The 26,262-nt window shown below is 26.0% G+C and overlaps 1 protein-coding gene across 1 annotated transcript in view; it reads right to left on the minus strand.

Annotated features, from left to right (window-relative positions):
- Positions 1–402: 402 nt before the first annotated feature.
- LOC100213681 (cell division cycle protein 20 homolog) overlaps positions 403–26,262 on the minus strand; it is a 26,097-nt gene continuing 237 nt past the window's right edge. Inside the window, exons 1-9 of the mRNA XM_065789065.1 lie at positions 26,251–26,262; positions 24,285–24,435; positions 23,661–23,786; positions 23,374–23,579; positions 17,155–17,249; positions 12,665–12,914; positions 11,481–11,606; positions 4,918–5,026; positions 403–804 (exon numbers count right to left, since the gene is read on the minus strand). The exon at positions 26,251–26,262 is cut by the window's right edge and continues 237 nt beyond it. Of these exons, the coding sequence (XP_065645137.1) occupies positions 632–804; positions 4,918–5,026; positions 11,481–11,606; positions 12,665–12,914; positions 17,155–17,249; positions 23,374–23,579; positions 23,661–23,786; positions 24,285–24,435; positions 26,251–26,262 (1,248 nt within the window). The 3' untranslated portion in view covers positions 403–631. The remainder of the gene's footprint in view (positions 805–4,917; positions 5,027–11,480; positions 11,607–12,664; positions 12,915–17,154; positions 17,250–23,373; positions 23,580–23,660; positions 23,787–24,284; positions 24,436–26,250) is intronic.

The following is a 26,262-nucleotide window of genomic DNA, read 5'->3' on the forward strand; positions in this document are numbered from 1 at the left end:
AGATTTTGAGAGACTTCATTTTAGCTATAAAAGTTTATCATTTAGAAGTAATAAACCTGTTCAACTTTATTGTGAATGATAGACTTTATTTTAAACAACCCGTTCCTCTTTATTGTGAATGATAGACTTTTTTTTAGCTTTAAAAGTTAATTATTTAGAGGTAAACCACCCATTAATTCAGATTTATTATGAAAGATAGACTTCACTTTAGCTCCAAAAGTTAATAATTTACAAGTAAATCACTCATTAATTCATAAAACCACCTGGTAATTCACTAAAACCCTCCGTTACTTCAGCATTATTATGGAAGTGTAATTTACAAGTAAATCACTCATTAATTCATAAAACCACCTGTTGAGATGTAGAAACTAATATGAAATTAAGAAAAATTTAATAAAACAATTTAAAAGTATTTAACTATTTCTAAATTTAAAATATTCCACATAAAATTACAGTCTCTTTATAGTTCCATTATTCCGCTATACTCTTTTTCTATAAATTTTCTTCACTCATCTCTCTATAAAGAACTTTTAGTATTTAAAAAAGAAAAATTTTTTCAATAAAAATAGTTTAAAAAATTCTCGTTAAGCAATTCCTAAAAGAAATCAAATATTTAACTCATGTAGAAAACTCATCTCATAATATCACTTGATAAAATATTAGCAGGAATTCTTTTTGTAGGCTTTGCAACTTTAACATCTGGTTCAAAACACTTCCATAATCGTAAAGTTTCATCTGCACCAGCAGATGCAACTATATGTCCATTTGGTGAAAGCGTTATATTAAGAATTCGACCAGTATGACCTAAAAAAAATTTTTTTTTAATTTATCAATATATTTAGCCAAGGATGGAGGAATATCACTATAAAACAAACAGAAAATATGTTGATTGAAATGGAATCAGAAAATAAAAGCTAATAAGATTGGATAAGCATATTTTCATTAATTAAAAAAAGCAATTTTGCATCAAGATAAATTTAGTTTAGTTAATCTAAAAGTTTAGTTTAGTTAATCCAAAAGTTAATTAACATAGTTAACTGACATAATTAAGTTAATTAGCATAGCTAATTGACATAATTAATTTAATTGACATTCAATCAACATTATTAAGTTAATTAATATAGTTAATTGACATAATTAATTAAAATAATTAAGTTAATTAACATATTTAATAAACAAAATTAAGTTAATTAAATATAACTTTTAATTAACAGTTTAAATAATAAATTTGAATATTTCCGTTTCAACCAAGCACTCTTAAAAAGTTCCAGCAAAATTTTATGAACATTTCTGGCAATTTTTAGGCCTGAAACTGAAATCTTAAATAGTTGTTAACAAAATTTGAATAAAAATATGAGCAAAATCACTCAAATTTTTATTCAAATCACTCAAAAATCACGTCAAGCAGAGCAATTTACTCCAAAAATGCTGAGTAATTGCTCAGTTTTACATGAACAAACACTTGAGTAAAATTGCTTGAATTCTTATTCTTGTAAAGCTGAGCAACTACTTCAAAAATGCTGAGTAGAAGCAATTGCTTTTTTTTATTTACTTTGTTGTTTTATATAGCTTTTTACAAATAATGGTTTTTTGCAGGTATTCATTTTGTGCGCTTACAAATAATGATTTTCAAAGCAGGGCCGTCTTAAGGCCATCGGGGGCCCTAGGCTAGACTTAATTTGGGGGCCCCCTTTTTCCTTAGTAAAAAAATTAAATCAAATACTAAAATAGGAAACATTTATTAAAGCAATGATAAAATTTACATGTGACGTTTACGTGATTTTTTTCTTGAAAATTCTTTAATAATATCATCAAAATCAATGGTTAAAAGAACATCTGATTCAATTGACATTAACGACAAACAGTTCAATCTTTCTTGCAGCATGGTTGAGCGGAGTTCATTTTTTATAAGTTTTAGTTTTGAAAATGATCGCTCGCCAGTGCAATTTGAGACCATCATTGACAGAAAAATTCTAAGGGAAATTTCAATACTTGGAAAAGTTGATTCCAAGTGGTCTCTTTTTAATGTTGAGTAAAATTCTGTAAATGAATGTTCATCTTTTGAAATGTAATATTTAAATTGCTGGCACTCAAAAAAAAGTTCATTTTCATTTATGTCCTTCTTATAAATTTGTGCTAGGTTTGAACAATGGTCTTTTAGTTCAACATTGGCAATTGTTTGAATGTTTACTAGAAATCCGAAATTGTCATTGATCTTCTCATATGCTGATGTTCTTTTTTCTAAATTTGATGTTAGTGAATCAATAACAGGAAGGTATGTTTCAATTTTGAATTTATAACTTCCCTGAAATTCCAATTCTTCAGCCTCACCATCAAAGAAGGCCATACGTCGGCTTCTTTTTTTTGTTCTTTTTGAAGAATCTCTGTAGTCAGTGTTTGGAAGCAAGATTTTGGCTTTTTCCTGGTAATTCTCAAATTGACTCCTCAAATCTTTAATGAAATGCAACAATGACTTTAGAATCCGAACTGCAACATCCAGGTTTAAATTTTCTTTCTGTAAAATCTTCGATGTTTCATTAAAATGACAAAGAATATCATTCCAGAAAATTGTCAGAAAAACAATCTCAAAAGTGTTCATTTTCATGATGAGATTTTGAGCATCATTTTGAGTTTCTTTTGACTGACTTATGTCCTTGATCAAAAATTCAAGTGCTTTTTTAATCTCATCATAACTGTCATGCAGACAAGTCACAGCATCTGCACGTGCTGACCATCGAGTTCCAGAAAGTTGTTTGACAATTTTTTTGCCTTTGCCAACAAAAGACAGAAGCACTTGCCAACGATGAGTTGATGCAGAAAAAAAGTTGTAGAGGCATTGAACAAAGTCAAAAAAAATAATTGCTTCTAAACAACATCCAGCTGCACTGTTGCCAACCAGATTTAAAGAATGTCCAGCACAAGGAATAAACAATGCTGATTCACTTTTGTCTTTAATCCTCTTTTGTAGGCCTGAGTACTGTCCTGCCATATTTGATGCATTATCGTATGACTGCCCACGACAGTCAGATATTGAAATTTCATTTTCTTGTAAAAAATTCAAAACCACTGTTTCTAAATGTTCAGCTCCATGCCCATGAATGGGAACAAATTGCAAAAAACGCTCAACTGGTGCCAAGTCTTTAACATATCGAACTGTAAAAGTTAATTGATCTACATGTGATAAGTCTGGAGTTGAGTCAACGCTGATTGAGTAGTATTTTGCTTTTTTTAATTCAGAAATTATTTCGCTCAAAACTTTATTTCCCATTAAGCATATAAACTCCTCACAGATATTGGCGGAGAGGTATGAAGTATTACCTTTTCCAGAATTTCCATGTTTTTTCATGTGTTCATGTAGGAATGGGTCAAACTGGCTAAGTAACTCAAGAGTTCCTAAATAATTACCATTTTGCTCTGAACCAATGGTTTCATTGTTTCCACGAAATGGCAATCCTCTTGATGACAAGAACTTTACAACTGCAACAATTCTTTTCAGCACATTTTGCCAGTACAATTGTTCGTTATGTAACTGTTTTAATAATACAGAGTCAAGCTGGCCACTTTCTGGCTCCTGTGCTGGTTCTGGCTCCTGTACTGGTTCTGGCACCTGTGCTGGTTCTGACTCTTGCTCTGGTTCTGGCTCCTGCTCTGGTTCTGGCTCCTGTTCTGGTTCCAGTTCCTGTTGAATTTCTAGAGTTTCATTTGGCAACAAAGCACTATCAATGCTTACGAAATTTGAAGTTGGACAAAGAAATACATCTTCGGACACAACAGGCTTTGACTTTTGTACCAAAAGAAATGATGTCAAAGGAAGATATTTTGAAATGTCTTCTTTTGCTTTAGCGGCTTTTTTCCTCTTTGCAGCACCACTTTAATGAGTCCGATTAGACATGTTAAATGACTTTTTTCAAAACAGATGTTTTAAGTTGATCACAGCAATTTCAAATTCAATCTAATGGGATATTTTAAGTGCTTGTATTTAACACTTCTTATCGGAAAATTTATGTTTATTTTCGGACACATGCATGCATTTTTGCTTATCAAGAAAAAAAAAATTCCCTAGGGGGCCCCCAAACTGAAAAACTGATACTTTTCTAAAAATAATTAAAAAAAATCTTATCAAGAAAAAAATTATTCCCGAGGGGCCCCCAAACTATGATTTCTTCAGAAAATTTAGAAATATAATTTTTTATTTATATAAATTTGAAAAAAAATCCAGACACATTTTGGGGGCCCCTAAAAATCGGGGGCCCTAGGCTGCAGCCTACCTAGCCTATGCGTTAAGACGGCACTGTTTCAAAGTAATATTAAACAACCATAATTAAAATTTATATGTAATAAAAAGTATTCATTAGATAACTAAAAGCAGCTTAGAAAATTAAAAATATTATCATATTTAAAACCAAAATTTTTTTTAAGGGAAGTGGGGAGTGGGCAGTGGTGTTCGAATTTGAATTTGTTTTGTAAAAAAAAACAATTTAGAGTTTTATATATATGACTAATATTGTAACGCCTATATTTTTATTACTTTTGCTTTTTAACATTACTTATTATAACTTGTTTATCAAGTTTAATGTTTAAAAATAAAGTTTTTTACATTACTTATTAAAATTTGTTCATCAAGTTTGTTGTTTTAAAACTAAAGTTTTTAGAAATGGAACAACAATTTGAAATAAATTTGGCCTTGGTTGAGCATACCTGCTTAAATAGTGATTGCAGACTTGATGGAAGTAAATTTGTTAAAAAAAAAATTATTTTTAACTCCTTATCATTTAATGTTATATTAGTATTTATAGATGTAACATCAACATTTTTTGACGCAATAATACGATTGAAGTTAAACTAAAAACTAAAACTTATATAAAATAGTGCTCAATAATTTCCAAATATTTATTAAAAATGGCGTTGAATATTTACCTTTTAGATCTGTTTCTCTTGTCATTTGAGGATACTTATAAATAGTCATCTGGTTGCCACTGGAACATATGATTTCCTTGTGGATGTCCGACCATAGAATACCAGATACCTATTAAAATATATTAGTTTTAAAAGAAAAGATTCAGACATTTTTACATACAACTGTTTGTAGTTAGTAATACTTAACAGAGTTAGTGCTGCTAACAATAGTTTTAGTATTGGTAACAATAGAATAAATACTGCTAACAATAGTATTAGTGCTGCTAACAATAGTGTTAGTACTGCTAAGAATAGTATTAGTACTGCTAACAATAGTATTATTACTGCTAACAATAGTATTAGTACTGCTAAGAATAGTGTTAGTACTGGTAACAACAGTGTTAGTACTGCTAACAATAGTGTTAGTACTGGTAACAATAGTATTAGTACTAGTAACAATAATATTATTTATATTATTTACTTAACTTAGACAAAACTTTTATATGCAATATGCATAGACAACAATTTTATATGCAATATACATCTTTTATGTTTTATAATGTTGTATTGCATATTATCTTATTTTATATTATTTATTTAATGCTAAATTTTAAAGATTTATTAAAAACCTCTTTTCTTAAAACATTTTTAACATATAATATTTGCTAACAAAATTTTAGTTTTTTTCTCTATGTTGTTCATATCAACATGGAAAACAAAAAATGTACATGGTCAACCCGACAGACTAAAACATAGACACTATGGTCAATTGTTTAACAATAATTTAAAAACTTTTTGTGTGTTAAAACTTTATATTAGTTAACTTTGTAAACAAAAACTAACAGATTTGTATTACTTTTACAATATTACTAATTAAACAAAATCTTCTCCATTTTTAAAACTCACAAATAAAGTAACTCAAACTAATTGCTAAATATTAATAAACTAATTGAAATTAAATATTAAATATTAATAGTTTAAAATAACTAGTGTACACTAAGCTTTTCAAAAAATTAAAAATGGAGGTTCTATAACATTGAAGTAGTAGTTTAGTTGTTTTCTAAGTTTAATTTTGATTTTGGTGGACGTTTAAATTTTAAGTAACATAATTCAGTTATCAATATATTTTATTATTTTGATAATTAAATTAAGTTGTACTAAAATTTATTAAATATTGCAGAAATTTTTAAAGAGATTTAATTTAATAATAGGTAAATTATTAACCACTATATATTATTGCTGAGCTTAATAATAGTATTAATGCTCATTCATGTGTGTTTGTACGAAACTTGTGGCAGCCATTAAATTTGAGATAATAGCAAGAAAGAGTCTTTGCACTTTTTTTATAAGAAAATCTGAACAAAAGTCTAATATCTAACTCATGTAAATTTTATGTTATGGAAAAAGTGAAGTTTCTTTTACGTTTACAGTTTTACTTTTTAAGTTTTCACCAAATAAGTTGGGTTTGCTTAAAGAAACAGGGTTGTAATATGTACATATATATAGAATACAATAAACTATAAAATTAACTATAAAAATGTTTTGTTTTGCATTTTAAATACCAAAAATTTGAAAAAATTAAAGCAAGCTGATGATTTGAACTTGCAACGCTGCGACCTTAACTTTTTTTAAAACAATAAGTTATATTAAGAATATAACTAAAAATATTAATTTTATAGTTAAAATAAATTATATATGTATATGTACATATATATATATGTACATATATATATATATATATATATATATATATATATATATATATATATATATATATATATATATATATTCTTCTTTTTATACATGTTAAAACAAAGGCCTAATATCACAAAATGTTAGTACAGATAATAGTCTAGAATATATAAATAGATAAATATCTGCAACATCAAGTTAAGTTTCATTGTGAAATTAAAGTGTAATGCTATTATTAACATTTTTAACATAAACATAAAAAGTTTTGTAACTTTAATTATCAATAATTTACTTATTACATAGCTAGATCACTAAAACATATTCACTAAAATAATATATGTCCAACTGAAGCCTAAAATGATTTTAACCAATTACAATATTTTTTTAACCAATATATGACATTTTTGACTGATTTTATTTTCAACCAATTTAAGAGATTTTAATAATCAGCTGATATAAGATAACTTTTTTTTTTTAAATTCTGATTCACTCCCAACAAGGCTGCAAGGAACAACTACTATGTAGGAGTTACTAAAAAAAAATAATAGAGTTATAGAGCAAGGAAACAGTTGACAGAAGACTTAAAAAGTTGTCAGTTGTATGAGTCAGGAAAACATGAAGAAGGGAGAGTTCTTAAAGGGTTGAAGAGTGGGGAAAAAAGATAAACAAATAAAAGTTTTAAGAGCATGCAGGGACAGATACAGTAAAAGAATAAGACTTTGCTGAATGACAAGTCAAGCGAGAATAAGTTTTAGTTGATGGAACTAAAGATGATAGTTCCATTGAGCAGCAACCATGATAATATTTGTAAAAAAGAGAAAGAGATGCATGATGGGAACTTTATGACAATGAAGGAAGCTCAAACTTAGCAGATGGAGTACAACTATGTTTGAAATACATTTTTGGACCGTGGCTAGAAAAGAAAGAGCATCATTAGAAGAACCACCCCAAATATGAAAACAGTATAGCATACAGGGATGAACAAAAGATTTGTAGAGATAGAGAATGGAATCAGGAGAGAGAAACGGTAAGCATGATAAAGAGAAGCAACCTTACCAGATGCTAATTTAGCAATCAATTGTATATATGGTTTTTATTAAAGGTCAGTAGTGAACGATAATCCAAGAAGGCGTAAAGAAGAAGACTAAGTGCCTCTTACTGTTGCCACTCATTAATACAGGAATGAAATCAGTATTGAGATAGAATAGAGACATTACTTAAGAGTTGTTTACAGCAAATAACTGAATTTTATAGAGTTAAAATTTACAAGTCAATGTGAGCCCCAATCTGTTACAGAAGAGATATCAAGATCGGCTGCCTGTTCTAAGCCATTGAAAAGAGAAATTTTCTTGAAATACTCGCAAGCAATTTATTTTCACAAAAATTACTACACGAAAATCACAACTTATATGCGCAATTTCCGTGCATGAACATACATGAATTGCATTTAAACGATTGCTATGACTATATGATCCATAGTCCTGTAACTTTCTGGAAATCATAAGGAAAATCTAAAATATTATTAAAAAAAAGTATACTGCTAAAACTTATATTTTCCGAGGAATTAAACTTATTTATCTAGAAACTAAAATTTGCATTTTTAAGTTGCTTGATTGATTCCGCTTCAAACTTATTTTATTCTTTGAAAACATTACTAATGTTATCAATGTACACCATACATTAAATCTTATATTTTAGCAATAAAATATAAGAGTCTCATGAAACAAAACTAAAAACATTATGCAGAATATGATGGGTATGGTATGCGCCATCAAAACTCTCATTTAAATAATTTTACGAAGAGAATAGATGTGGAACTAAAGTGAAACTTTGTTGTTTTATTAAGTTAATAAAACCATTCTTTGTTTACAAATTATTTACATAGATTAGAATTAAATAAAAATATTTGTAAAATGTGTTGTAAAACTTCTCTGAGAAAGTCACTATGTTTTGTCAATAGATACTAACCAACCCAACCTTTAATCTTCTTTCAAACATCAAAATTACTTATGAACTATTTTTAAAACTTTTCAGATATTTGTCTATGAAAAATAATGTTTAGATAGATAGATAGATTAGGAGTTTTATTATTATCAAAAAAATAGACAAAAGATATAAAAGTTTACCTTAGCATGATTATTTGGAAATGCGCTATATATATATATATATATATATATATATATATATATATATATATATATATATATATATATATATATATATATATATATATATACATCTTATACTGCTGGTTTAGGTGAGCAGTCTGACGTCATACATGAAATAGCCTGCTGCTGGGGGCTTCAGTACATACATCAAAATACAAATAGCCTGACTTGTTACATCGACTGAGGGTTTGGCATGGGGCAGCAACCTTTTCTTTCATTATTCTTCTTCTTTATTTTCTTTTTCTAAAAAGGCATATTTTAAAAAAAGTAACAAAAATATTGGTAATTAAAAAACAGAAGTTGGAGACCTAAAGCACTTTTTAAGCAATGATTTTCATTAAACTTAATGGGCTATTTCGATTTTTTAGAACTAAAGACTGTGCAAAGGAAAACTTTAGGTCTTTATATCTTTTTTTATTAGTGAAATTTAGCGTTGCATAGTTTAGACACGATCCCATACATGAATTTACCGGTGGACTATATTAAAACTTTAATAAACGCTTTTGTTGCAAATACCATGCTATTAATAAAAAATTATTTAAAGTATTTTAAACATTTATTAACTCTATTTTTTAAATTGTAGTAAATTTAATTTTAGTAGTTATAAACTTTTTAAATAATTAGTATTATTAAATGTGTAAATATTTTAAACAATTTTTAATCAATATTTACATATTATATTTACATATATTAAATTGCCTAATATTTGTAATATTAACAAAAGAGTTTTACATCTTGTATTCGAATAACTATTCGAATAAAAAACATAAAAACATAAACATAAGCATTTAATAAATGTATTTACTATTATTTTAACTTTAAAATTTTGATTTAACTAATAGCAAATCTGTCCATAAAAAATTTAAAAAATTTAAAAAAATTAATTTCAATATATTTATCATTATTAACTTCTTTTAGTTTTTTTATTTTGCTTTTTCTTCCTACTATTTTTACAGAAACTTTATTGTTTTTGTCATTATTATTTATTTTTTTTATTAATGCTATTTTTATTATTACTATTATTATTATAATTATAATAAATACTATTATTTTTGCTCTATTAATGAATAAAGTTATTATTGTTATTATTATTTTTTTTAAATTAATATTATTAATATAATTATTTGGTGTCATTCCTTTGATCAGGTTTCTGCATGAGTGACTACTTCCTTGTCAATCATTTATCTTTTATTCTTAACAATGATATTATGGTTTTATTATTTATAATATTATAGACTTTCTTATTCTTATTATTATTTTTCTAAAATTATTATTATTATTATTATTATTATTATTATTATTATTATTAATATTATTATTAATATATTATTGTAATTAAATGATTATAAATTTTGAGGTAAATAAATATTTTCTTGTTGTTGTTCAATAGTTTTTAAAGTGATTTTAAGGTGCCTTTTAAATTAAAGATAAGTACGAGATAATTAGACGAAGAGATAATTACAGTAAACATAATTTAACAAAATCTAATTTAGCAAAATATGTTATATTTTTTTGGTTAAAAAACACATATTTTAAAAAACATATTACAATTTATAAAATTTATATTATATTTTTTTGATCATTAAGTATAATTTTAAAAATTACATTTGATAAATAAGTTACATTTACTATGGGTTATCTTAAACAGATCTTAATAAAAATTTTATTAAGTTATTGTAATCGTTATTTTTGCTATTTTAAAAGTCAAAAATAAATAAATAAAAGAAACAAAACTTTCTGAAAAAGTTTATACTTCGTTTTTTTGTTTTCCTCGTGTAAACTAAAACAGCAAGCTAATGATCAAAATGTTCATTCATTCAAAAATTAAATTTGCGCGATAGTTATTAAGACTGAAATTTTTTGCTTGTTTGTTCATTTATTATCAAAAGCAGTTTACTCTTAATTGCCAAAAAAACAAAAGTTAACCTTACTCTTAATCGATATTTTAAAATTGTTTTATCTTTCGAAAAAGCAAATTTTTTATACATTCCGTTGTTATAAAATGTTGCTTAAAGTTTTTAAAATTAAGCTTTGTAACGTAATTACATTAAAAAGCAATTTATTTTTAATTCATTTTATGGACCTGAAGAAAAAATGAGGTAGCTAAAATAAACTGAAAATTATTTCTATACTACTGCCTTTAAACCTAAATTTTTTTTTCTATTTTTAATAAAAAAGCAAAAGAAAAATTAAAAAATAAAAATAATTTTTGGGCGCTTTTTTTTGGGCGCCCATACCGCTTCAGCGGTACTAAAACAGGTCTGGGTTCATCCCTGTGTGTATATATATGTGTATATATATATATATATATATATATATATATATATATATATTATATTGGTAAAAAAAGAATATTGCCATAGAGAATATCGGTACACCAAAAGAGAAGCATGGGTCACCATGAAGATTCACCTATTGATATATTGTTGGACAAAGTTTTCTTTGCAAACTTGAACGCACAAATAAAGACTCTCAGTACACAAAAGAAAAATCTTGGTGCGCATTTTTTAATTTTAAACTAAGGTATGCAATTTGTTAAAATAAAGTAAAAACTACAAAAAATTAGTCTGAATATTTTGCATTCAGGCAAAGCTCAATGACATAATGGTTTAAAGAAATGAAATATTTAAAAAAATAGAATAAAGATAAATAAGACCAAAAAGTTAAGGAGTAAAATTGTTCAAAAGAGTATAACTACAACTTATGTAAAAAAATTAGCAATACTTGTGCCATGGTATCTAAACTTTGTAAACAATTTCCTGTTCCAGTGTTCCATATTCTAATGTGTCGATCAAGTGTACCACCACCTGAAGCTAATAAATTTCGTTGCCATGGACACCATGAGACTGCCTATAAATATAAAGTTAATTTAATTTTTTAAACATTTGTTTAGTGTGATAATAATACAGTTAATGTTACAATATATTGTTAAAAATTGCCTTATATGTCTCATACAATGGTACTATTCTGTTTAATATGAAATCTACCACCATTATTAGATAGTACATTATTACACCTTAATGTACTATCATGTATACTAACAATCCATTTTGAAATATAAAAAAACAGTAACATTGTTTTAGATGTTATGCCACATAAAAATTTCCACATATCTTGACTGTTGTTCAATGTATTGATATGTCCATAAATAATTGAATGAAAAGATGTCCATAAAAATTGAATAAATTCAATATTTTTTTAAGTAAATATCATTCTATACAAAAAGAAAATAGGAAGGTATAAAATTTTAATAAAAGTTTATACTTTTATGTAAAAACTTGTACAGTATATTTAAAGTATTTTATCAATTGTTTTAAACTAACATCCAGGCACTTGAGTAGACGCATTGGCTAAATTAGCCTCTGAGGCCACAAGTTTATTATTCACCTTGAGTTAATACTTGTCGACAGCAGTCCTTAAAATGACTTTTTATCAAGATTGTTTTTGAAGCTATTGTCCTCAATTTAGATTTTTAGTGAGTAGGTCATTGACCCTATGAGTGACAGTATGAAGACAGTAATAGTATGAAGACAGACATAGTATGAAGACAGTAATAGTATGAAGACATTGATAGTATGAAAACATTGATAGTATGAAAACATTGATAGTATGAAATAGTGACAGTATGAAGACATTGATAGAATGAAATAGTGACAGTAAGAAGACATTGATAGGATGAAATAGTGACAAATGAAATAGTGAGAATGAAGTGGTTAAAATCATATACTTCAAACTTATGTTTTTTCAATTAAGAGAAACTAAATTTTATGTAGAGATTCTTAAATGTTTGCTTGCTGCAAACAGCCTTCCACTGTAAATGTATAACATGCAATTATAACTTAAATTGAAACATATAACTTAAATTGAAAAAATAAAATAAAAAATTATAAAAAACTAATAATAATAACCTTGACAGCAGCTAAGTGGTCAGTCAAAGAGTACAAAGGCGTTGTATTCTCAACTACACTTTCAGTATTTGCACTTATGGAAGAAAAATCCCATATATTTAGCGTATTGTCATTTCCTCCACTTGCCAAAAATTTGCCATCAGGCGACCATTGTAAACCACAAACTTCTTGTGAATGGTTTAAAAAAGAAGCAGTGTGATGATTCGCAATTCGAACATCATGATTAAAAATTGCACCACTGCGTGCTCCACTAAGAAATAAAAAAGTATAACTGACACAAATAAATACATACATACATGCAGAAATACATACATACATACAGATATATATATATATATATATATATATATATATATATATATATATATATACATATATATATACATATGTATATATATATATATATATATATATATATATATATATATATATATATATATATATATGTATATGTATATGTATATGTATATGTATATGTATATATATATATATATATATATATATATACATATATATATATTTATATATATATATATATATATATATATATATATATATATATATATATATATACAGCGTGGAAAATAACGGGCGGTTAACGGTCACTGACCGCCTGAAATGACCGGTTGAAAAAAATTTTTTATTCATACATTTTATTCATATTTTCTTTATACCATTTTATATATTTTTCTAATAACCTTTTGCTGCCAATTGCAATGAAAAAATGCCTCTATTTTTTATTTTTAGTTTAATTTATCCGTAGTCAACAAAACTTACAAATTATTGACTAAGAACCGCACACCAAGCCCCTCTGTGATGAAAATAAGTTTTTTAGATTTTAATTAGTTAAGACTCCGGAAAAAAGAAAGTTCGTATTTGAAATTGTTGAGGTTCTTTGTGTTCACCGCATTTTGGGTCAAAGCATTCCATGGGTTGATAACACAGTCGGTGAGGAAATTGTTTCTATATGAGCAGTTTTGAACAAGTTGTCGTTTGAGTACTTTGTGTGTCCACGCGGTTGAAGACTCTACTTTAAAGACTCTTTGTTCGGTTGACACTGAGTGACTGAGAAGTTAACTTTAATATTTAGATGAATTTAAAATTACCAAATGTGCGTTTGCTTTTTTTTTCTACTATTGAAATCTTGAAAATATATATATTGTAGTATAAAGTTTTGTTTTAAGTAGCAAAAATAATTTTGATTATATTTCATAAAAGGATTGTCATGATTTTATTAAATATTAGTTCAGCATCTGCCGGCAAGAGACATTAACATTACTATCAACTAATTAACATTAGCAGTTTATAAAATGATTTTAAATGAAAATGAATGAAAGATATAAAATGATACAACTGAGAAATAAAATGTGCAATCATTTTTCTTTCTCAACGTCGGTAACAATTAAAGTTCTTTTTTAACTATCATTTAAAATTAATGTAACTAAGAACATTAATGTATGTAACTAAGAACATTTTCTCCTTTTTTTTCATTTATTTTTCCTGTAACCTTTTCCCGCAATTTCCAAAGTCATAGCAATGAATGAGTTATTTTTAAATAAATTTCAAATTAACAATTGCGAATTTGCACATTTTTTATATTATTAAATTGTAAGAGAATCATCAAACATCGACATTTCAAAATGGATCATCTTCAAAATCACTAAAAAGAGACAAACATCACTTTCATTTTTAACACAAGCAAGATCGGAATTAAAACCACCTGTTGAAAAGAAGAAAAAACTCAATAATAGAAAATTACAGCTAACAACAGCTCTAAAATGGGTAAACACTACTCTTGCAAAATATAAAGCAAATAAATGCTAGAGATATTAAATAATGGAAATTATGGTACAGCATTAAAATGAATGGAATGGGGAAGCAATGAAGGTAGTTGTAGGATACAGCACAGTGCCGCAGTTGATCATGCAAATGGTTTGCCACATCAAAGAGCCTACAAATTGGCAATGAAAAGTAAAGGAATGGATGTAAGCGAGCGAAATGATAAATTAAGCAACCTGCAGAAAGAAATGCAGCAAACTGATAGTTTATCGAGCCTGAAAACCATGACCACGAAAGATCTAAATTTAACAAGAAAAAAATTTGAGGTAGCATACTTTATTGCCAAAGAAGAGCTTCCGCTTAGCGTATACCCTAAAATACTACGTTTGGAAGAAAATCATGGTGTAGAGTTTGGCCAAGCATATAGAAATAAAATAACTTGTGGAACTTTTATTGATTACCTTGGATTGAGTTTGTCAAATACTCTCAGAAATAAATTAAAAACACGAAATAACTTCAGTATTTTAATTGATGCATCAACAGATGTATCTGTAATTGAAAAAGAAGCTATATTTATTATCAATTTCGATCCTACTCCAATAGGAAAGACCGAGATATGCGTCGAGTGTTCTTTTCTTTCTATTTCTGATCTTGAATACGGAATATCTGAAGGAGTTTTCAATAAAATCAGTCAATCCCTTGAATCAGAAGGTATCGAAAATTTTAAAACTAAATTAGTTGGTTTTGGTGCTGATGGCGCAGCTGTAAAAAGAGGAAGATCAAAGACCATCATGACATCATAAGACCATCTAGTGAACTTGTTAATAAAAAAATAAATAAAAAATTAGAGCATGTAAAACACATTAAACATGAAAAAATAAAACGAAGAATAAGAATCAAGATCAATATTAAAAAGAAGCCATGAATGACACAGTTGCTCTCGAAACATCATGGCAGCAAACATGTTTCAAAAATCTGAACATTTTAAAAATCCACTGAAAAAAATTATTTTAAATTATGTAAGCAAAAAACTTGTAAATAAAGCAAATAACTTAAAAACTTTGAACTTTTGTTTGTATATTACAGGAAAACATTTTTAAGAAAATAACAAACTACTTCCAAAAAACACATTTTGTATAAGTTATAAAAGAATATTTTAAATGAAATTATTTTTTTTTCATTTATTTTTTTTATGATAAATTAAATGATAAGTAAATCTTTAAAAGAATATTTACATATCATTTAATTTAAATTATTAAAATAAGTCAATAAGATAACACAAAAATTTTTTATTTACTAACAAACTGTTTAAAAGTCTTTTTTTTTTAACTTCATATACTAAAAAAAGAATGAAATGATTTTAAAATAATTGACATGTTTTATTTAACGAGCGTGTACTTTTTGGAAACTTGTTGTGAATCTAATTATAAACATAATTTACCCTTTTATTTATAATTTTTTGAATTTTATTTCATTTTTTTGGGGTTTAAGTTTTTAAGGTTTAGTTTAACTTTTGTTGTTTTGTCTTTTCCTTTTAAAGGTTTTTTTATAATTCATTTTTAGTTAAGTTTTTTCAGCCTATTTTTTTTGAATTAAATTGTCAACACATACCGTTAAAAATGTTCAGGCGTGTATTTTGCGTGCTATTCTCGACTGAGATTATTTATTTTACAATACTATTTCTCATCTAACTTTTTTCCTTACTTTATTTAGAGTTAACAGCTAGAAGTCAAGCAAATGCATGCATACACTTTGTCAAGAGAACCATATTCAAATTGGGTTGTTTTATTATTATGGCCCTAATAGTAAAGCTGATCAATAAAAGGTAGATAATCATAAACCACATTTTGTTTTAGTAAGTTTGGTTTTTTTGTTAGTTGTTTATTTTTTTTTATTATTTTTTTTTTATGATAACTCACCTCCCCAAGGCCGAGAAGGCCACTACAGATGAGGAGGCTACTTGTGGTTATAACCCTCTCTCAACTCTTTAACTCCGAAACACGAACCTTGACAAACAAGGCCGCTGCGGGAGAAACAAGTTGAGCGTGGTACTACCAGGGACGTGGTGGGAATCGAACTCGGAACCTCTCGCTTATGAAGCGAGTGCTCTACCACTACACCACTACCGCAGACTCTACCACACACCACTACCACTTTTTTCAGAGTATTTACCTTCTCAAAGCTGTGGCCTTCATTACAGTTATAGAGGCTACTCATTTTTGTGTGTTTTATAGAGGCTACTCATTTTTGTGTTTTTTTTTAGAGGCTACTCATTTTTTTTGTGTTTTTTAGAGGTTACTCATTTTTTTATGCCTTATATGTTTTCACATTACAACATAAATATGTTTTTAACTCAATAACATTTGTTCATCTCATGTATTAATATAAAACCATCAAACTATTGATTCTAGGTACTTCAAAATCAAATTTTAAATGTTCACCTTCATCATCACATATTAAAAGAAATTTCGTAGCTTCTTTTTTTCTTGATTTTTTCATAAAAAATTTTTGTTTCATAAACTTTTATTTTTGAGAATTATTTGTCACGTAGAAACATATACAAAGATATTACTAATTTGTCTCTCAAAGATATTTTTATTGCATAAATTATATTTTATATATTTCTTTTATGTAGATAATTTTAAACAATACTCATGCAATTGCCAAAAATAATAAAATAAAAATTTAAATATAAAAGGCAAAAAAAAAACCTTGTAACTATATGCTTATTCCAGTCTAGTGAGCCAACTCTACTAGCATGGCCTTGCATTATTCTAACTCGTTTTGAAGATTCAGCATCCCATAACTAAATTATATTTATTTGCAATTGTTACAAATACTTACACAAATTAGAATCAATTATACAAAAATCAGTTATACAAAACTATAACATTGAAGCAATAACTTTACAAACTGCTTGTAATTTTGTATGGAAATTGTATAAACTGTTGAGCACTATATATATATATATATATATATATATATATATATATATATATATATATATATATATATATATATATATATATAATATATATATATACAGCATGGAAATTAATGGTTGGTAAATGGTCAATGACCTGCTAAAATGACTGAAACTGCTATTTTGACCTTCCAAAATGAATTCTTGCCAGTCATGATTGACCGGTTGAAAAAAAAATCAGAGTTTTGACTATATATACTGTTTTGATTTATATATGGGCATTTCCATTTCTGTGCGTGATTTTTTATTTTTCTTTGTTTTAGCAATTAAAAGCTGGGACTTCAAGCAATATGCATACTGCTATGATTTTATTAAACAAAATTTATAATAAAAGTTTTTTTATCATATTTTAGGCTACCTGAATAAATTAAATATATACATTTTTATCATTTTTTTTGCATAACAATATTGCTAGTCTGAAAATATACGATAATTTTTAAAACGCTATACTGTAGCTAGAAATAAATGATGACTGCCATTTCTCATTGAAAATATATTAAATATGAGTCGTAAAAGTAAAATATTTCACTTGAAACATTCAAAAGCAATTTATTTTCTAAAAACTATCGAGATGAAATTGACAAATTCGCAAATTCTGTTCGTTACTTTTGTGTGTGATCATTCATGAACTTCATTTAAACGATTGCTGTGACTCTATGATGCATAGTGCTACCCTGTAACTATCTGGAAATCTTTACTAATGTTTAAAACATTTTTTTTTTAAATATATACCGCAGAAACTTATATTTTCCGAGGAATTAAAATTTATTTATCTAGTAACTAAAATTTGAGTTTTTCTGTTCCGTGAGTGATTTCGCTTCCAACTTAATTTATTCCTTGTTAACATTGCTAATGTATACCATTTTTTGTATACAAAGTAATTATATAGGTTAGAATCAAATGAGAGTAAGTTAGAGATTGTCAGTTTTATTATTATGAAAATGATAAACATAACATGTGCGAATTTCCGTGTGTAATTTTTTGGAAATCCCCATATATATATATATATATATATATATATATATATATATATATATATATATATATATATATATATATATATATATATATATATATATATATATGTATATATGTATATTTGAATATATATATATATGTATATTTGAATATATATATATATATATATATATATATATTTATATATATATATATATATATATATATATATATATATATATATATATGTATATATGTATATTTGAATATATATATATATGTATATTTGAATATATATATATATGTATATTTGAATATATATATATATATATATATATATATATATATATATATATATATATATATATATATATATATATATATATATATATATATATATATATATATATATAATGCTACTATAACAGTTGCATATGTTACATAAAACAAAATTTTACTAAAAAAATATTTTTTAAATATATGCTTCTTAACAGCAACTGTTACAGTGGCATCTGTTTTGAAAAACAATGTTTGACAAATAATCGGGATGAAAAATGCATATACTAAAATTTCGTAAATCATTTAAGTTTTAAAAATGTTTTCAAAATAGTTTATGATATACAATACGATATTAATTCGCTTTGCTTAGGAAAAAGAAAGTGCAAATGCACAATAAAATTTATCTATAACTCATTCATTTATTGCAATTTGTACGTAACTAAGAATATTTTCCCTTCAAACAGAACTTTGTTTTTTTTCTTTTCATTCAATTTTTTCTCGTAGCTTTTCCTGCCATTTGTGAAATCATTTCAATAAATAAGTTATTTTTAAATAAATTTAAAATTATCTATAGCGTGTTTGAAGTTTTTTTTTATTAACAAAGGAATCAAATGAAGCATTTATTTAAAAACATTTTTTTTAAAAAATGTTGTTTTACGTAACATAAGCAAATGTTATAGTAGCATCTCACAAAACAATTTCTTTTAGTATTAAGTATTCAGTTTTAACTAATAAAATATTTTATAAAACTTGTTTCATATTAAAAAATAAAATCAAAATTAAATTACTTGAGTGGTATCAAACTTTCTTTTTTAATCAAATGGAAATCTGTGCGCGCGAGAATTATTTTAAACTATTACCATTAGCTAGTAGTTTGAATGTTTGTTATTTGTGTTTCCATTTAAAAATGCATTGATTTTATTTAAAACTATTGTTTTAAAAGAAACACAAATTCATTAATTTTTAAGCATTATTTGTTGTTTTTGTATATATTTTGTATATATATATATATATATTTTAATTTTAATATTATTATATTGGCATATATATAATTATATATTATTAAATAATATTGGGCCTAGCCCGTAAGGGTTAGTGTTACGGTCATCGAGCACGACTATTTTCCGAATCACAATTACTGTCACCGCGAAAGTTGTTTGTCTCTGGAAGACGCATGGGCTAGTTTTTTAGTCATAAGTCAGTTATAAATCCATGCATAGGTGCTTAATCCATCATGGTTTTCTGGAGTATGACTGAGCTGGCTTGGTGTAGTTAAGAGATAAACCTTTTATGCTAGTTACTAACAACACAAGACTCAACTGAACGACATAAACAGCACAGACTTACACATAACACCTATACACCCCTTATGCAAATATAGCCTTTTTACATCGTTTGCATGCTTTTGTTCTTTTATAAGATAAACTATCTTTGTTTGAACTCATTCTTATTTAAGTAATATTTTCTTTTAATATATAGTATGTGGTTGGAACGTTAAATGCAGATTTGTATGTTATGTATATGTGGTTATCATGTGTGATTGTTTTTTTCATTTTAGGATTCATATAAATATATATAAGAGCGATTCTTTTTGACTAGCGGCTTTTGACATGTTTTGTTGATGGACGTCTTTTTGTTGTTGTTCTGTTATGGTCTCAAAATTATGTTTAATTCGGACCATAGAGAAAACTTTACTTTTTCGGAAACTTTGATTTAGATATGGTCTCAAAGTTACCTTTAATTCGGACCGCAAAGAAGACTTTACTTCTAAACAATATTTTTCCCGCATCGTTTTTATATCACGACTAATATTATTGCTTTATCACCCAAAATAATTTCTTAACACTCATTTGGCTTAAATTTATCTGGTCTTATTTTAGTATTTAGTTAATCTTATTCAATATTTTTTAATATATGATTTATCCGCTGATTTTCAAATTATTACTATTATCAAGGAACTTTTACGCTATATTATCGTACATTCATTACTCAGCTTTGTATTAATTTTCACAGACACAATTTTCGTCTTTTATTATTATTTAGAGAATTTCTTATATCCTTCACTACATGTTTAAATCTTTACATTTTTGCAGGCGATATATATATGTGTTTTTTTCTACTTTCAAATATTACTTGATTTTTAGTTATGATTTTAATTTGTGCGGGTTGTTTCATTTTCTTACACTTTAGATTGGTTAACAAAATTCAAATGAAGTATCTATGACAGCGTTAGAGTTTTTTGAAGACTCTATTATGTTTTATTTTATTTTAAAAGGTTTTTTAATAGGGTATATTGCCATTTGATTGTTTTTGGCTTATTTGTGCTGGAAGTACCTATGTGGTTTAAATGGTCTTAGGGGAAAATTTATTAGTATTTTCTGTTTGCACACTTTAGCTGTTTTAGTTTTGTTTCTGGCATTTTTATTTTAATTTTAATTTATTGTGCATAGTTTTTTTTACCGTTGGTATGGTAAGTGATTTATTTTATTATTTTTACTTATATTGTGCAGTAGATCAACACTTTTCATACCATCAAAAAATATTAGTGCTTTACAAATTTGGGTAAGGTTGGGTTTTGGCTATTTGTAGTGAATCCATTTTTACTGCAGTATGGAATAGGCGTAAGTCGCGGGGTAAAGCATAAGTGGCGTTTGTCTGACAGGATAAACTAGTTATAAGTGCTGATCCTCATTGAAACGCCAGTAATAATAGACGCGACTCTGAGGAGATGTTTATTACTTAATCACTACACAAATTATGTTTACACATTGGCATTTATGTTTTTTTTCCATTCGGAAGCCTTTCGTTGCTGGATGCATAGTTTTTATTTTTGTAATCATTTTTTTGTTTTATTTATTTTTTGTTTAGTGACATTTTTTTTTTCTGTATATCTTCTTTAATATTAGTGTTTATAAAACAATTTATTGTTTATTATTATTGTTAGTACTGTTTAGGTGCATTGTCTGTCTTATTTATAATTTAAATATTTTTCTATTGATCTTTATTTTTTTGTCTTGACAACTGTCAAAATATGCTTTGTTCAAAAAATAATTCTCCTTTATTCTAATGAACTTCATTTCTTCCTTCAGGCGTTCACTGCTCGTGTGTGACCATTCGGCGAATTTTATATATGCCAGAATTATGTATATGCCAAAGTTTTTAAATAAATATTATTGCTGTTTTTGTTATTTTAAATTTTGTTGTTTTTGTTATTGTTATTTGTTTTGTATTTTGTTTTGTTCAGTTATGAAGAACTAATACTAAGATAAAAAGTTAAACAAAAAAAAAAATTTTGACCACCTAAATAAAACAATTGACTGTCAGTTTCTTAAAACGGAACTAAATGGGGGGTTAGCAAAAATGTTGAAACTAAAATTGGAAATCGCTTCTTAGCTTTAATTGACCAACACTTTCCAGTAGGACACAAGCTTCATAAAATTTTTAATCCAAACTATATTAAAGTTAGCTATAGTTGCATATCTAATGTCAAGTCTTTAATAGATGCACATAACAACGAAATTTTACAAAGCGATAAAAATAAAATATCAAAAAAATGCAACTGCATAGACAAAAGAATTTGTTAAGTAACCAATGCTATTCCTACAATGTCGTATACCAAGCCACTGTAAATTCTGGAGATCCTCAATTCAAAGATAAAGTTTATCTTTTAGTATAAGTGAAACCACATTATTTAGTATAAGTGAAACCACATTTAAATTAAGATATGCCAACCATCTTAAATCATTCAATGTACCCTGATATAAAAATGACACTGAACTTTCCAAAGAAATATGGAAGCTAAAATCGAAAAAAATAAAACCTGTTGTTACATGGAAAATAATAGCACGATGTAAGCCCTACAATCAAGCATCTAAAGTTTGCAACCTTTGTCTCCGCGAGAAATTTCATATACTGTCATATAAAGGAGAAAACTTACTAAATAAAAGATATGAAATAGTATCAAAGTGCCGGCATTCAAATAAATTTTTACTACCCTTATTCAACACCGGGGACTAAAAGTCTTTGACGTCTTGTTGTTTTTGTTTTGTTTTGTTTTTGTAACGTCAGAACTCGTTCCACCGTAGTTTTAATTTGTAATTTTTAAATGGTTTTTAAGTGACGAAATACACAATGGCTGATAATTGCCGAAAGGCATGAAACTCAGAGTTCCATCAAAAGTTGTTTTTATTCATTTTATATAAATAAATAAATTTATATATATATATATATATATAATATATATATATATATAATATATATATATATATATATATATATATATATATATATATATATATATATATATATATATATATATATATATATATATTCTCTATTAAAATAATGTTTTAAATATATAAATTTAAAAACAATTCCCTAAAGATAAGCACCAAGACGATTTCACTTTTAAGATTAGCACCAAAATTAACTTTAAAAAAAAAAAAGACCAAAAGAACTTTAGATGTTATACAACATATATGTAAAACTTTTTTTTGTTTATATCTTTATTAAATGTCTTGTTTCCATTGTGCTTTCCAATCAAAATTTGGCACTTTTCCATTTTTAGTTTACACCCTGATATATCTGTGTATATATATATATTTAAATATATATATATATATATATATATATATATATATATATATATATATATATATATATATATATATATATATAAAGTGGATACAGCAAAACATAAAAAAACACAAACCTCTACAGAACCATTAGATAACCCAACAGCTAAATAAAGTCCTTCCTGTATCCACTTTACACATGTTACAACTAGATCTTCTTCACCAGCATGAACATCACCAAACAGCTCATCAACAGCTCCTGTTTCAGCATTCCATAAATATACTGTTTGTGATAAAGGAACAGCAATTAAGCCACAGTTTCCCCAATCCAGCAAATTTAAATCTTAATGTAAATAAATAAACAACATATAAATAAATAGCAACAAATAACTAATAATAAATAAACAACAAAGAAAATTCATACAGTAATCATCAAGAATATATGGCGCATCAAGAATTTTGTCTGAAGTTGCAGGAATGTGTCTGGTAGATTTGGACTTTGCTGGTGTAGGTTTACTTTTTGTATACAAGGTCTTCATATGGATCTCACCTAAATAGGTTATATAATTAACTCAAGTAAATTTTTTTGAGGACTTTCATAAATTGAGATTCTTAAATCAATTTTTTACATAACAGAAAAACTTTACTTTATGTTTATATTATCTACTATTCACGTACTTTTTATATTATCTTCTACTTACATAATTTCAATTTTTTTGAGATATAAATAAAAAACCTGCAGCAGTAAAGATAAAAATGCAAACTAATACAAACTGTTGATCTTAATGAATGAGGTTTTTAAAAGTTACAAATAATCAAACTGAAATTGACGATAATGATGATTCAGAAGAAAAAAATACTAACTTTAATTTGAATACAAACAAAAATCTAAAAAAATGAAAAATGGACAACTCGGCAAATAAAATGCAAAATTTAAACCCTCAACAATCTTAAAATAAAAGGTTTTATTACAAGACTAAAAAGTTGTAATCTGAAACTTAAAAAATGAAATCTAATCTAACCAATCAAATAAACTTAATTAACTTGCCTTCTTTGCACACTGGTGGTTTTATTTTCATCTGAAGAATTCGAGTCCCATTGTTGTCAGCTGTTCCTAAACTTTGCTTCATCATTTCTGATAATTCATTATTTTCAGAATCATTTTCATTATCATTTTTCATAAACATGTGGTGCCCAATCTAAATTTAAAAATTTAAAAGATGATTGTATTAAAAAATAATAATAATTAATTACTTATATTTCTCAGGTTTATTTTGTGCATTTTATTCAATGCATAATTAAAATAAATTATTAAAAATCATTTATCCTTTTGCACTGTTTCTTATAACCTATTACTTTTACTTATGTAAACTAACAAATAATTTTTTGTAACTTTTATGCAAACTACTATGATTGTATTTTTAGGTTACATATTTATTAATTTGTTGTCAAAGGCTTTTACAACCTTTTGTTTTAACTCACTACTATTTATTCACTACAATTTATTCAACAAATATTAACAGTATGGATAAAAATCTAAAACAAAAAAATATTGATTTCAATATTAATTTTTCAACAGCCACACCTTAAGAAAAACTACTCCAAAATTTATGCCAAAGAAAACTAATAAATTGCTAAAAAAGAAAGTAAAAAAACACCAATAGACGACAAAAAAACAAAAAAAAACTTTTTTTATCAAAAAAAAGAAAAGAAAGAGGAAATAAACATGTCTTTTTTTGGTCACTAGAGACCAAAAAAAACATTTTTAATCAAAAAAACATTTTTTTAATTTGTTTTTTTGGTGCTTTTTTACATATTTTTTTTAGCAATTTTTTAGTTTTGATTGGCATAAATTTAGGAGTAGTTTATTTTTCATAAAATTTAGTATATGATCATTATAAGCACAATTACATGTATAAACGCCAATTTAATTTATATTTTTAATAAAATAAATTATAAGTTAGTTATAAATCTAGGTATACTGTATTCAGCCTTGGTCGGCTAAGCGAATGCAATTGCACTCTATATATGACCACACATATAATAATTATTTGCGACATGGCGAAAAAAAAATTAACTGAAAAAAGAATGGAAAAAAAAAACTTAATTAAAACAAAATAAATTATGTTTAGAATTAATTATTTCTAAAGTAAAAATTTTTTGAAAAGATTTACATTTAAATAATAAAAAATTAATCTATACTTATATAATTTACTAAACATTATATAATTTTTAATAAAACTTACTTAACTTTATGTAATTAAAACAAACAATTAATTTTCTTTTTATAAAAAATCAATAAAAGTAAATGCTTTGTTTAGCATTTTGCTAATATAAAAACATTTGATTACAAAAGATTTATGCTACTTTTTTTAATTGCTTTGAAACTTAATTTTTTGGACATACATGGAAACATACATCAATTTGAATGTTCTCAAAACATTTAAAAAGCCGTAGTTTATGGACGACCCCTAAGGCTGCAAGCAAAACTATTAATCTGGGTGTTACTATAAGAAAAAGAATAGAGTTAAACAGAAAGGAAACAATTAACAGAAGACTTAAAAAGTTGGGTCAAATGAGTCAGGAAAACATGAAGATGGAAGAGAGTTCAAAAGAAATGAAGTACAAGAAAAAAAACTGCCCCTATAACATTTCAAAGTTACATTACATCACAATCGGGGTTTTTTTTTTTAATATTTTTTTATTTAGGTGCCCCAAGAAGTCTTTACAGTCTTATCACAGAGCACCACCAATGAGAATTTAATCAGAAATTAATGCCTCCTTCCTAACCCATCTAGCAAAACTTGCCCAGAGGTTTGCCCATAATTATAATTATTTAAGAGTATTAATACCTTAAACATACCATTTAATACCTATTAACAATAATACCTTAAGAATTAACTTTTAAACTAGCTTATTTTCTAAAAAAAACCATGATTTTTAAAATATAATTATAAAAATAATTTGAAGAAAAAATTTATTGTAAAAAAACCCTAATTTTAAATACTAATTACTTGAGGGTCCAT

The sequence above is a fragment of the Hydra vulgaris genome, chromosome 01 (genome assembly GCF_038396675.1).
Source record: "Hydra vulgaris chromosome 01, alternate assembly HydraT2T_AEP".
In the NCBI taxonomy this organism is placed as follows: domain Eukaryota; kingdom Metazoa; phylum Cnidaria; class Hydrozoa; order Anthoathecata; family Hydridae; genus Hydra; species Hydra vulgaris.